The 13130-nt window shown below is 45.6% G+C and overlaps 1 protein-coding gene across 2 annotated transcripts in view; it reads left to right on the top strand.

Moving 5' to 3' along the window:
* BACH2 (BTB domain and CNC homolog 2) overlaps nt 1-9604 on the top strand; it is a 491078-nt gene extending 481474 nt beyond the window's left edge. For both annotated transcript variants that reach the window (XM_033939441.1, XM_033939442.1), the window contains exon 6: nt 8396-9604. In XM_033939441.1, coding sequence (XP_033795332.1) covers nt 8396-8869 — 474 coding nt within the window. In that variant the 3' untranslated portion in view covers nt 8870-9604. The remainder of the gene's footprint in view (nt 1-8395) is intronic.
* Nucleotides 9605-13130: the final 3526 nt, after the last annotated feature.

Genomic DNA, 13130 nt, shown 5'->3' with positions numbered 1-13130 from the left:
ACAGATCTAGAAATGGGGGACTAGGAAGTGGGTGAAAGGTGGGAAACAAAGCAGGGAGGGGACAGTGAGCATGAATAGTGAGCTGTGGGGTCTGGGAAGGGTGTGATAGCAGGAGACTAAGGACTGGAGGGTGAGAGGAGAATAAGGAATAAAACTTAACTATGGGCCTCGTGTCTAAAATGCAAAATGGCAGGGCAAAATGTGCTTTGCATGTAAAATAGTGCAAAATGCCTAGAAGCTTGCCAAAACCCAGAAAATTGGAGGCAGTTTGCACTATTTTTCACGTGAAGTATATTTGTACACTCATTTCACAATAGTAAATTTTCCCACAAAAGTTAACTTACATTTCTCTATTCGTTCTTTCTTGAGTCCCACCATTCATAGCTAGTCAAGGCCTGTGAGCAGATTACATTACAAACAGGTACTTTCCCAGGATTGGAAATATAGGGTTTTATTGGTGTATATTTGTTACAACAAAAATGTTAGTAGCTTCTGGAGTGATGCCACTCACTGACCCAAAACACAATGCTGCAGCCCTAGTGCCCCCAACCTACAGCATCAGCCACAGCTCCCCCCCCCCTCAGAAGATGTGGAAAGGAAGGAGCTGTGAGAAACCAAGCTTGCAGGCAGAGGCAGACTTCAGTGTGAGTTCACAGAAGCCACCCAAATACAACTGTCTTTCTGAAGCAAGCGAGGGGAGATTAGAAGAGAAAGGCCTCCTGGGATTTGTAGTCAATTAGACACAGCTTCCCTGGTTACAAAATGGACAGAGCAGTAAGCTTATATCAGTGCAGTGTGTCACAAACCTTTTAAGCTGCAGTGCACTAATCTCCGGGCTGCTGCTGGAAGGCACCCGGAAATGTGCGCACATCAACACAATGATGTCACGCGCGGGCATGACATCATTACATCAACATCCACACATGCGCCGATGTCCTCCAGCTGCAGCTCTGAGCCTCCTATTACTGACGGTGGGGGGTGCTGGAGAAGGAGCAGAAGCGCCGGCACCAGATCACTGACTACAGGTCGTGCCTCTCGCCGCGAGAGGCACGTCCTGTAAGCAGTCGGCTTGTGCCAGCGGCACACCGTGGCACACAGTTTGCGATACACTGTATTAAAGCCATGTGCATGATTTTGTAATGCAAGCCTAACATAAAATATTAGCTCTTCAACTCTTCAATGCAATAAGCAAATAGCATGCAAATTACCGCTACCTTATAAAGTGCATGCTGGCAGAAAATAAAATTGTGCACGTTGCCATGAAGACTAAAATGTCTCCCTTCCTTTCAGTGTATAAGCAGTGATTGGTTTGCAAACTGACAAGAAATGAGATATAAAATAAAATATCAACCCCAGAGATGAAGCCTGAACTAGAGAATGACACGGTGAAGGATTTCCACGGCAAAAACGGGAAACAATGTAGCTAATTTAGAGCAGGAACGGGAACAAGGTCTGCCACCGTCCCACTAGCGCGATAGACGACCTTGTTCCCGCAGCAAAAATCACACCAGGGTCTGCACAGCAACATCCCCTGGGCTCAGCATCTACTCCCAAATTCCCCTCGCGCCTGCCTTACCCTATCGACTCAGCCTCGCCATTCTGAAAAGTCTTGAGAAGCCTGCACCGAGACCCCCTCCTTCACAAAACCAGAAGTTACATCAAGGAGGGGCTTTTCCGCTAAAAGAAGTCCTCAGAGCAAGCTTCTCAAGATTTTTCGGCATGGCTTGGCTGACTTGTTCAGGTACTAGGTGCAAGGGGAGCTGGGGAGGAGATGCTGACCTGCGGTGGGGGATGTCACCTGCTGCTATCGATGTGGAAGGGGGTGCTGGCTGTCTTTAAAGCTGGAGCTGAAGGAAGGTGCTGTATTTGGGCTGGGGGAAGAGAGTGTTGGACCAATGGGTGGGGGGTTGGTGCTGGAGGGAAGGGAGAGAGGTATTGATATGGAGGGGAACTGTAGCTGAAGGGAAAAGAGAAGTGCTAGACCTAAAGCTGGAAGTTGGATGGAAGGGAGAGGTACTGGATTCACGGCTCAGAGCTTGAGCTAGAGGGAAGGGAGAGAGATGTTGGCCTATGGGAGGAGGGGCTAGAGGGAAGGGACTGGATCCTTGGGGAGTGTTGAGAGAAGGGAGAGAGGTACTGGACTTGCAGGGAGGAGGAGAGGAAAGGGAAAGATACGCTGAACCAAGGGGATGAAGTGAGTGAAATATTTAATACAGTGGAGGGAGGGAGGAAAGAGAGAGTGAATGACACTGGTGTAAAGGAGTAAGAGGGGAGAAGCTGGACACAGGGAGATGTATGAAAAGAGAGGAGATGTGGGCATGGATGGGAGCATAGGAACAGGGACACAAAAGGGAGCTTTTTAGGGAGTGGTATATGGATACAGTCGGGCAATTCCAGAAACAGGAGGGTATATGAACACAGAAGATGGCTAGTCATGAGGGAGAAGAGAAACGTAGATGTTGGACTTGGGAGGGGGGCATAGGGACACAGAAGATTGACACTGGGCCCAGAGGGGATAGGGACACAGAATAGTGTTGATGATGAAGTCAGGGAGATGGGCACAGGGGATATATTAGAAAGGGAAGTACAGTGGTACCTCGGAATCCGAACGCCCCAGAACTCGAACAACTTGGAATCCGAACTGGTTTTTTTCTTAATTTTTGCCCCGGAATCTGAACGCTGCTTTGGAATCCGAACTACAAGCAGTGCTCAGCCCAAAGCTTCCCCTCTGACACAGCTTCCTGTTTCCGCCTGGGAGGGACGCTTTGGGCTGAGCAATGCTTGCAGTTGCCATTGCCGATCTTGCTTCCTATGCTGGTGGAGGTCCTGATCTTTCTGTCTATGCCGGTGGGGATCCCAGTCTTGCTGCCTTTGCCGGTGGGGGTCCCGATCTTGCTGTCTTTGCCAGTGGGGGTCCCAATCTTGCTGCCTATGCCAGTGGGCGTCCCAATCTTGCTGTCTTTGCCAGTGGGGGTTCCGATCTTGCTGTCTTTGCCAGTGGGGGTTCCGATCTTGCTGTCTTTGCTAGTGGGGGTTCCGATCTTGCTGCCTATGCCGGTGGGTGTCCCAATCTTGTAGTCTTTGCTGGTGAGCGTCCCGATCCTGCTGTCTGAGTATGTGGGACCAAGGAACAGATTAATCCAGTTTCTATTATTTTCCAATGGGAAAAATTGTCTTGAAACTCAAACGTTTTGGAACTTGAACGGGGTTCTGGAACAGATTAAGTTTGGATTTACAAGGTACCACTGTATAGGAAACAGAGATGCTTGCTGAACATAGGTAAAAACATACACAGAGATGGAAGATTAATGGTGAGCATGGAGAAAGAAGACATGTTAAATGTTCAGGAGACCCTGGCAAGTGAGTTAAGAGTAGACAGACAGAAACAGAAATCAGAGCCTGAGACCAATGTGATGTGAAGAATAAAATGATCAAACAACAAAAGGTAGAAAAATAATAATTTTCTGTTTTGTGATTAGAATTTATCAGATTTGAAATATGTATCCTGCTAGAGCTGGTGTTAGACATAACAGGACTGCAAAGCCCAGGCTGTGCTTCTTTAGCTTCCAGCTGGCTTAGGGCTCTCTCACTGACCAGGGGACAGTTGCCCTAGTTGTTCTCCCCTAATACTATTCCTGACATGTGTGACTGAAGTATTCTGTTAGCTTGATTTTTCTATGTAACATTCTGTAGTACCAATTTGACTTCAGTTTTCTCAATAGTGGAGGGGATATTTGTGAGGGGGAAGAGAGGGGAAACAGGGTTTTTTTTTATCCTATATTATTTATATCTATCCTATATTATTTATGATTTATAAAATGACAATTGTACAGAATATTGTTTCTTTTTATGGTTTAATAAAATACTGTAAGTTCAGTATAAAATCATAACTATTCAAAGTTTTCAGGGATGGGGTGAGGACAGGGACCGAGCTCATGGGGCAGGGCGGGGATGGGGACTGAGCTTGCAGGGATGGGACTGAGCTTGCGGGGACAGTTTTTTTTCCCCACATCATTCTGTAGCCTGAACCCCCAAGACCACAAAATAACGGGATCCGGAAGGTTCGCCCCCCACATTTCGCCCCCAGCAATTCGCCCCTCACATTTCGCCCCCGCACATTTCGCCCCCCGGATGTTTCGCCCCTACACATTTCGCCCCCGCACATTTCGCCCCCCGGATGTTTCGCCCCCACACATTTCGCCCCCGCACATTTCGCCCCCGCACATTTCGCCCCTGAGCGTTGGATTATGTGTACTGCACATTTCGCCCCTGAGCCTGTCTTGGCTCCTTCCACCTCTCTCTCCTCCTCCCCCCCCCCTCCACCATGGGGCTTTTTTTTAATGCATTTGTTCTTTCATGACAAATACCCACCTAAGTATTTTTTCAGGATGACTTTTATTCCACCCTCATTTCTTTCACGTTCCATAAATATATATCAACTCTTTTGAAGCACTGACCTTTAATTATTATTATTATTTTTTTACAAACATACACATATACTGGTAAGTGATGGTGTAAATTTTCGTATTGTCTAAACAGCTTTCTCAGGTACTATGGAAATACTATTTTGAATTCATGAGATAGCTCTAATTATCTATAAGTCCTTGACACACAACATAAATCAGACAAAGCTGACTCCTCTTAGCAGTTATTTACAAAGCCCCCCACACATGTACTGTTTCATTATATCACATCTCCCTATATAGCTAGTTTGCAGACATTTTAAATTAATGTAAGATCACATTCATAAAATCACTGGCTGCAAAGTATGCATATAACAAACATACACATATACTGGTAAGTGATGGTGTAAATTTTCGTATTGTCTAAACAGCTTTCTCAGGTACTATGGAAATACTATTTTGAATTCATGAGATAGCTCTAATTATCTATAAGTCCTTGACACACAACATAAGCTATTATTTAAATCACATGTGTCAAACACAAGGCCCGTGGGGCGAATCCGTCCCACCTGGCCTTTTTAAGTGGCCTGCGGCAACGTTCCCAATCTTCCCCTTTGAGCCCAGCGTGTCCTCCCCTCTGCGCCAGTCCGATGCCGCAAAGCCGGCCTCGGCAGCAACTCAGCAATGCTGTTCGTGGCTCTCACTCCTGCCCTCCGTCTGCCAAGGTCCACCTGGGTGGAAACAGAAAGTTGCGCGTCACTGGAGACAGACTACGGCAGGCAAAAAGCAGGAGAAGGAGCCACGCACAGCACTCCCGAATCGCTGAGGCCGGCAGATTCTCCAGCCTGGCAGTGACATTGGACCGGTGCTGGAGGGAAAGGCATGACGGGCTGTGAAGAGAGCGAGATGAAGGGAGAGAGGTTGGACCTGGAGTAGTGTGGATCGAGCAGGTCAAGGTAGCTCCGGGACCAGGCGGCTTGATGGCAGCGGCTGTGGCAGCAGTAGGAGCTGGCGGCGGTGGCAGCCAGGGTTGGGCCGGGGGCCCCGGGGCCAGCATCACATCCATCCCGGACTCGCTGGGAGGCCCCTTTGCCAGCGTGCTGTCCTCGCTGCAGAGACCCGGCATCCCCAAGACGGCACTCGTCAAGAGCAGCATGTTTTGAGGGCCGGCAGCAGGGCTTCGGTGTTGGACTTTGGTTTTTAAACAAAGTATAAATATTAGTTGAATGCAGGGGCGAAATGTGCGGGTGCGAAATGTGCGGGGGCGAAATGTGTGGGGGCGAAACATCCGGGGGGCGAAATGTGTGGGGGCGAAATGTGTGGGGGCGAAAAATACCTGGGGGCGAAATGTGGGGGGCGAAATGTGAGGGGCGAATTGCTGGGGGCGAAATGTGGGGGGCGAAACTTCCGTGAACCCAAAATAACACTGGTAGCGTAGTGGATCCTCCCAATCTCCACCCTCAACTCCAGAGATGATTCCCCACCCCCACCTTTTGACATTGCCCCCCCCCAAAAAAAAAAAAACCCACAAAAACCTGATGGTCTAATGGACTCTGAATCCCTATGACTCCACCCTGAGTCCAGTCCTCCACAAATACTTTTCAGTCCGGAAAAAGAACAGTGTCCACTCACCCTTGCCTCCATGCCACCATCCAGAATGGAAGTGCCTGACTCCACACTGTGCATCCTGAGACCCACCACACAGGGCCAATCTGCCAAATAAGGGCATTTTTGCTTGCTTGCTTTATTGGGATTTATTAACTGCCTTTTTCATGAAGAGAGTCACCCAAAATCAATACATTGAATAGTAATCAGGTACTACTACTAATAATAATAATAACAACTTTATTTTTGTATACCGCATTACCATGGAAGGTACTCTTAAGTATTTTCCCTATCTGTCCCGGCAGGCAAATAATCTAACTGTGGTACCCGGGCCGATGGAGGGTTAAGTGACTTGCCCAGAGAATCATAGAGGGCAAACTCTGTGGCAGTATTACCAATAGAGGCCTCGATGGACATTTCTGATGGCCTGAAACCAAAGCTGAACATGAGTAGGCATTGCTCCCACCCCAGTAGACACCCTGGTATACCTGAGAGGAGGAGGGTGGAGGAGCCCACTGGGAGTTTCAGTTTAAGGAGCATGCGCTGGGGGGGGGGGGGGAATTAAATCTGGGAGTGTGTTATATATTTTGAGCCTACCTCAAGGGGATTGTGTGCTACCTTAGGGGAGGCTGCCATGAGGACCATGAGGAGAGGATGGTGTGCCACCAGGGGGTTGCCAGGGGGGAGAGGGGTTGCAACCGGAAGATATGTGTGCCATGGGTGGGTGGTTGCTCTGGGACAGGGAATCCCTGGGGTCCTAGATGACCTTTGCAGGCATTTAGATCTGCCTCTGGGTTGCTGTAAATACTGGCATCTATGTTTCTCATTACAGATGTGGATTTCCATGTGAATTAGGAAATGCGCATTTGTATTGTAGACCTACCCAGATCACGCCTTCTCCCTGCCCTCCCCTTACTCCCTTGTTATCTAGAGTTTATATGAAGAGCGGTATATTAGCATTGAAATAAACATGTACTGAGCTTCCTCACATACGAATGGCCCTGCTTTGAAATGGCCTCTCCAGAAATTTAAATGCTGCCGGCTACACGTGGAATGCTTCTAAAATAAGGCCTTTGGCATAATAAATTTCCTGTGAAATCTCCAGCCCACCTCCCATAATAATTTCTCATCATAGAGGTGAAAACGATTGGCTGCTTATGGGAAAGATGAGGCCAAAGGGTGCTTTTGCCCTGTTGTACCAGGAAGGCAAATTTTCCTATGGAGCAAATCCAGGGGAAGGAGAGTCCTAATGTCTCAGCAAAATTCAGGTTTACGCAATTTAATTTAATATAATATAGTAGCTCTCCTTTCTCCAATAGAAGGCCATCAAAGCAGGTTACACAGATACACACTAAAAATGTGCATTAACCATTTCAGCTCTCCTACAGACAATGTTGTACAAATCAGTTTATCCTTAAGACACACAGAGAATGTTTGTTGACCCAGCAAATACTTCCACCTCAGTCGGAACCAGGAGTAGAATCTGGCACCATGAGCTTTCCCTTCCCAAAGCTTTCCTGATGATCAGATCCCTCAGCTAAAGGGACTATTCCATAGTCCCTTTCACCAACTGCATCTCAGGAACCCTCGGCCACAAGAGGGCACCCGCTCAAACTCAGGGGCGGAAAATTTCATGGCGACACCAGAAAGTATTTCTTCACAGAGAGAGTGGTTGATCATTGGAACAAGCTTCCAGTGCAGGTGATCGAGGCAGACAGCGTGCCAGATTTTAAGAATAAATGGGATACCCATGTGGGATCCCTACGAGGGTCAAGATCAGAAAATTGGGTCATTAGGGCATAGACAGGGGGTGGGTAAGCAGAGTGGGCAGACTTGATGGGCTGTAGCCCTTTTCTGACGTCATCTTCTATGTTTCTATGATGGGTCATTTGGCCTTTATCTGCCATCATGTTTCTATGTTTCTATAATCAGAAAGTTTTATGACATCACAATGCAGGTGTAAAGAGCCTTAGCCTATAGGAAGAGGAGATGCAAATGTTAAGAGCCTTAGCCAATAGGGAGAGGAGGAGAGAGTGGCTGCTGCAGACACCAGAAAGTATTTCTTCACAGAGAGAGTGGTTGATCATTGGAACAAGCTTCCAGTGCAGGTGATCGAGGCAGACAGCGTGCCAGACTTTAAGAATAAATGGGATACCCATGTGGGATCCCTACGAGGGTCAAGATAAGGAAATTGGGTCATTAGGGCATAGACAGGGAGTGGGTAAGCAGAGTGGGCAGACTTGATGGGCCGTAGCCCTTTTCTGCCGTCATCTTCTATGTTTCTATGTTTAATCTGAAAACTAAGGCAAGAAAAAAATAATTGGCACAGCCAGTGTATGTATTTGTACTAACAAACCCTGTTTTGTTTTTTATAATTTGTCTCCCAGGTATGTGAAAAGGAAAAATTGCTAACAGAAAGGAACCAGCTGAAGGCATGCATGGGCGAACTTTTAGATAACTTCTCCTGTCTATCCCAGGAAGTATGTCGAGATATGCAGAGCCCCGAACAGATCCAAGCTCTTCATAGATATTGTCCTGTCCTCAGGCCCATGGATCTGCCCGCAGCATCCAGTCTCAGTGCTTCGCTGGCTGGTGCCGAGCAGAACCTGGGGACATCTCAGTGCGTTGGAGAAAACATGCAGTGCCCCACTGACCAGGGCTGCGCGCAGCTCGGATCTCACTGGTTACCCAACAGCGTGGTAGAGAACTGTACAGCGGGGCAGGACGAAGCTGGCCACGGTACGTACTCGGAAATGGGGCCTACCCTTGAGCAGAGCGGCCAGACGGTAACTGTGGACTTCTGTCAGGAGATGACCGACAAATGTACGACGGATGAACAGCCGAGAAAAGATTACACCTAGTGGTTTCTTCACTCACCCCCCCCCCCCCCGTGGCAATGGAAGGGCGGATTTGGTGCACACTACAACGGTATTAGCAGCAATACTGTCTTTTAAAGTATCCCCTCCTTTCAGCAAAATGGGAGTTATCTTCTCAATGGTGCTATGCCCTTGACTGGGCAAGGAAACTTAACAGTGCAGTGGAAACACTGTGTATTATATTTCAGTGCTGTTGTTTGGGGTTTTTTTCCTTTTGTTTACTATGCTAATTTTCAAATCTTAACAGGGATGGACATAGAACACCTCTGAGGACGGAACAGCAGCTTTTTTTCTCAGTGACTTCTGTCACAAAACCCTATCTCAGGAATTTCTTCTGAATGTTCAAGTTTTCATGAAGACAGCTTCTATACACATCAAAGTTTTATAGCTAATTGTACATATTATAAATACATTTATATATATATGTATATGTGTGTGTGTATATATATATATATATAAAAACTGCATATGCAAAAAGGCACACATCCCTCAAATTTTTCATCCTAAACTGGAAGCTTTCATTTATTTAGAAATAAGTTCCAACATTCCTCTTGTTTTTGCCATTGATACTAAGATTAAGCTTGGGAACTTACACGCTTAGTTTTCTGTTTTTCAATGGTAATATGGGTTTGTACTTGTACGGTTTCAGTGTTGAAAAGCTTCTTAGCTTTTTTTTTTCCTTCTGCAGGGCATCTTGGCATGGCCAGGCCATTTGAGCAGGGGTGAATTTTTTTTTTTCTTGCAAATATTGTAGTCACGGTCAAGTTTGCCACTTGCACTGAGCAGTTGATTGTCAAATCCAGCCATTTTCCACAAGTGAAGATTTTAACTTTCTGTGGGACTGTGAGCCTGATTCAAACTTTTTTTTTTTAATTCCTGCACACTAAAACCGCAAGAAACTATAATATAGGGAAACCACTCAAGCGAAAAACAGTGCAAGAACCTCATCTTGCCAAAGTAGATAAGTATCTTTCAAGAACTCCTTTTCTGCTCTGAGGCAAAGGGCCAACGTAGTTAATTGTTGCTAGAGGAAGGGGATCTCCAAAATCCCAAAGCCCAGAACAGTGCTTTAGCTGGTGAGGGCGTCTTAATATCGGATACCAGGATAGCATTGCTTCAACCAAAAAATAAAGGGAGCAAGTCTATAACATGGCTCTTTAGATGCTGTAATGGGTCAAGCTTAGCACCAACTCTATAAAATTTTGACCATCAAAGTGGCTTTATATTAGTCTTCTATAATGGCTTAGGTATGCCTAAGTGCCGTTATAGAGTTGGCGCTAAATGTTGACCCATTATGGCTCCTAAATTGAAGCGTCAGTGGCTGGTCTAAGTGTACCATGCAACTGATAGTATTCTAGAAGTTGCACACATCGCTTGGTAACATATGCTTTACTCAACATGTACGCCCTTTTGGTAGTTACATACTATAGCACTTAAGACACTACCTTAGACAATAGTGTCTAGTGCACTTGAATGTATACTTCCCAATTAAAGCACCGCATGTATGTGCAAGATGCATATAACTGTACACTCCTACTTATAGGAGCGCAGAGCACTCCTACTTAAGCAGCGCAGAGACGTGAGTACATCAATGCCTGTAAATTCATTGAAGAGTTGCCATTTTTTTCGTTCCATCTTGAAAGTATTCCCAATGGGCCCAGGACCAGTATTGAAACTCGGTTTCCATCTTAAATCAAGTAAAAACAAGAATTTAAGAGGAGATTCAGTGGTCTTTCCCTACAAAGGCAGGGAGCGCTCTCTCTGTACAATGCAGAATTTCATTTTGTGATCTCTTACCTCGGTGCCATGAATGACCAGCACCAAAGGCTAGAGGTGGATCTATGCTCTTAAAAGGCAACCTTCTCTGAACACTGTAAAGTTGGAGGGGCCTAAGTTTACATGCCACATAATTTGTGGTTCTGTTTTAATGGGTAGGGAGGCAGCAGAGGAAGGGGATAGGAAGCAGTGGGAGGGACTTTGGTATATGAAAATCTTTCTCTGGGGAAGGAATTAGCTCCCTCACCCCTGAGTAGCAGGTTTTCTTTTCACAGGCCCATGTCTCTTGCCATAACCTTGCAGAAAATCTCTTCTCCCTTCCCACCCATTGAGGAAGATTAATATTAATGTGCTGAGGTCATTTAACGAAAAGGGTTGGGGTAACGGATTACATTTTTAATTTAATCCATGTTTGTCAAATGTTAACTCAGCATGCAAAGGGAAATACTATTACATATAAGCGTTATATAATTTAGTATTAATCTTTTCCTTAGAAAGTGTTAACTCTGCACACACAGTGAAATGCTCTTCAGGGCAGTGCCTTAATAACAAGCTTGATAATTTGTTACTTCAAAATGTGTAGAAGACCACAGTCGTTCTGTGTAGGAAATTGACATAAGCTATTTATATAGGGATCGTTGCTCTTGGTTCTGCCCAAACACGGAGGAGGGTGATTTTGTGAGGGTCTCTGCTTCAGTGCGACCATGATTAAGCTATTTTGGAAAACTTCAAATGTGAACTGCACTAGAACCAAGGCTTATTTTAAAAACAGCTAATAATAATTGTTTTGTGCCCTCTAAGAACTTCTTTCAAAGTCCACCTTGATGACTAGTGCCATTCACTCCTTATCAACTAAAACTACATTTTTCACATGAATCTCTGGGGAACAACCATATCAGCATGTGTGCCACAAATTACCTCACACTCAGTCGAGCTGGATATGAAGAGAGAGCTGATATCATGCACATGTGGGCAGCTCCACTGGCCCTGGAGAAGTCCATAGTCTTTGGTTTCAGAAGCTCCTCTCATGATGAATGATGCATTTGCTAATATGGCTTCTTTCCGAGATTTATGGGCTTGGATGTTTTTAAATAATGTAAAATCTATTTATTTATTCAGTTTTCTATACCGTTCTCCCCAGGGAGCTCAGAATGGTTTACATTAATTTATTCAGGTATGCAAGCATTTTTTCCTAAGGGCCCGATGTCCTCAAAGATATGTCCCGAGAAGAAAATGCTTAGTTTATAGATCCCATAATAACACAGGAGAGACTGTCGGCATTTAAGGACCAGAAAACCAATCTAGTCTGCCTAGTTGACTTCATGGTGCACTCATAGAACCCCCTGTGTTTCTGTGGCTTTCCCCCTCACTTCTCAAGCTGGAGCTCCTTTATGCTTCTTCAGGGCTTTCTGCATCTCTCACCTTTACTGGGAGGGCTTTTTTTCATGGGTGTGCCATAAGATGTCGGCAAAGGCCAGCGCTGGCTGACTTTTTACAGGACGTGCCTCTCCTCCTCCAGCACCCCCCACAGGTGTAGTGATGGCATGCTCAGTGCCCCATTTGGAGGGCCTCCGTACATGCATCACATTGATGTCCATGCATTTCCCTCCAGCCAAGGCCCCCAAGTTTAGAGTGCCATGGCATCAAAAAGTTTGCGGGTCTTCCCTAGAACATCCTTTCTCCTGAATAAAGCTTTGCTTCTTGTGCATTTACCCTGGAGGTTAATACAGTGTTTCTTTTAAATCCCCCTGTGTCTCCTCTAAGTCTTAACAACCACTTACATTGGCATAGTTTGAGAATGCAGATCTTTGATAAAGAATTTGACGTTCTTGACGAAGGGTCCAGGAGAAAATGGTCACAGTTCAAACAGTATTTTAAGAATATTTTGATGCCTTTTATTTAATTTTTTTAGCACCCTTGTTCTCCCCTTTCTAATTGTTTTATGGCAATAGAACCAAGTCCAAACCAGCTTTTTGATGTGAAGACGTAACCTGTCGACACAACTCGTGTGCAACTGGTAGGCTTGACCTCATTCCAGCCATTGCCGAACTACAGAGCATGTTGAGTTGCTGCTCTTTCAGCTGATCTAACCTCGCCTGTACCGGGCTTTTAATTTTACAAGAACTGCTGTTGAGAACCACTGCTCAAATAGCTGTTTTCTTTCGAGCTTTTGGGCTTTTTTTTTTTCATTTTCATGAATCGGAAGTGATTAGCTTTGTGTGATGACTTCACCGGCCTATATTCGATGTACGTGTTTTATGCTATTTTTAAATATGTGGCTATTGAAACTGTTATTGCAGTTACTAAAGGACGATGCTTGAGGGGAATTAGCTGCAGACTGGGACTTTGGTTTTCACATGCACCTCTGGACGGCAGTTCAAAGGGAATAGACACCAAAAGTGCTCTCTTTTTTTTTTTTTTGCTTTATTTTGTTAAGGGCGCTGTCTGATTACAGTCCCCGGTTGATAAA

Source organism: Geotrypetes seraphini, chromosome 3 (genome assembly GCF_902459505.1).
Source record: "Geotrypetes seraphini chromosome 3, aGeoSer1.1, whole genome shotgun sequence".
NCBI lineage: Eukaryota > Metazoa > Chordata > Amphibia > Gymnophiona > Dermophiidae > Geotrypetes > Geotrypetes seraphini.
The sequence above is the reverse complement of the archived record's forward strand: the minus strand, read 5'-3'. Positions and strand labels throughout refer to the sequence as shown.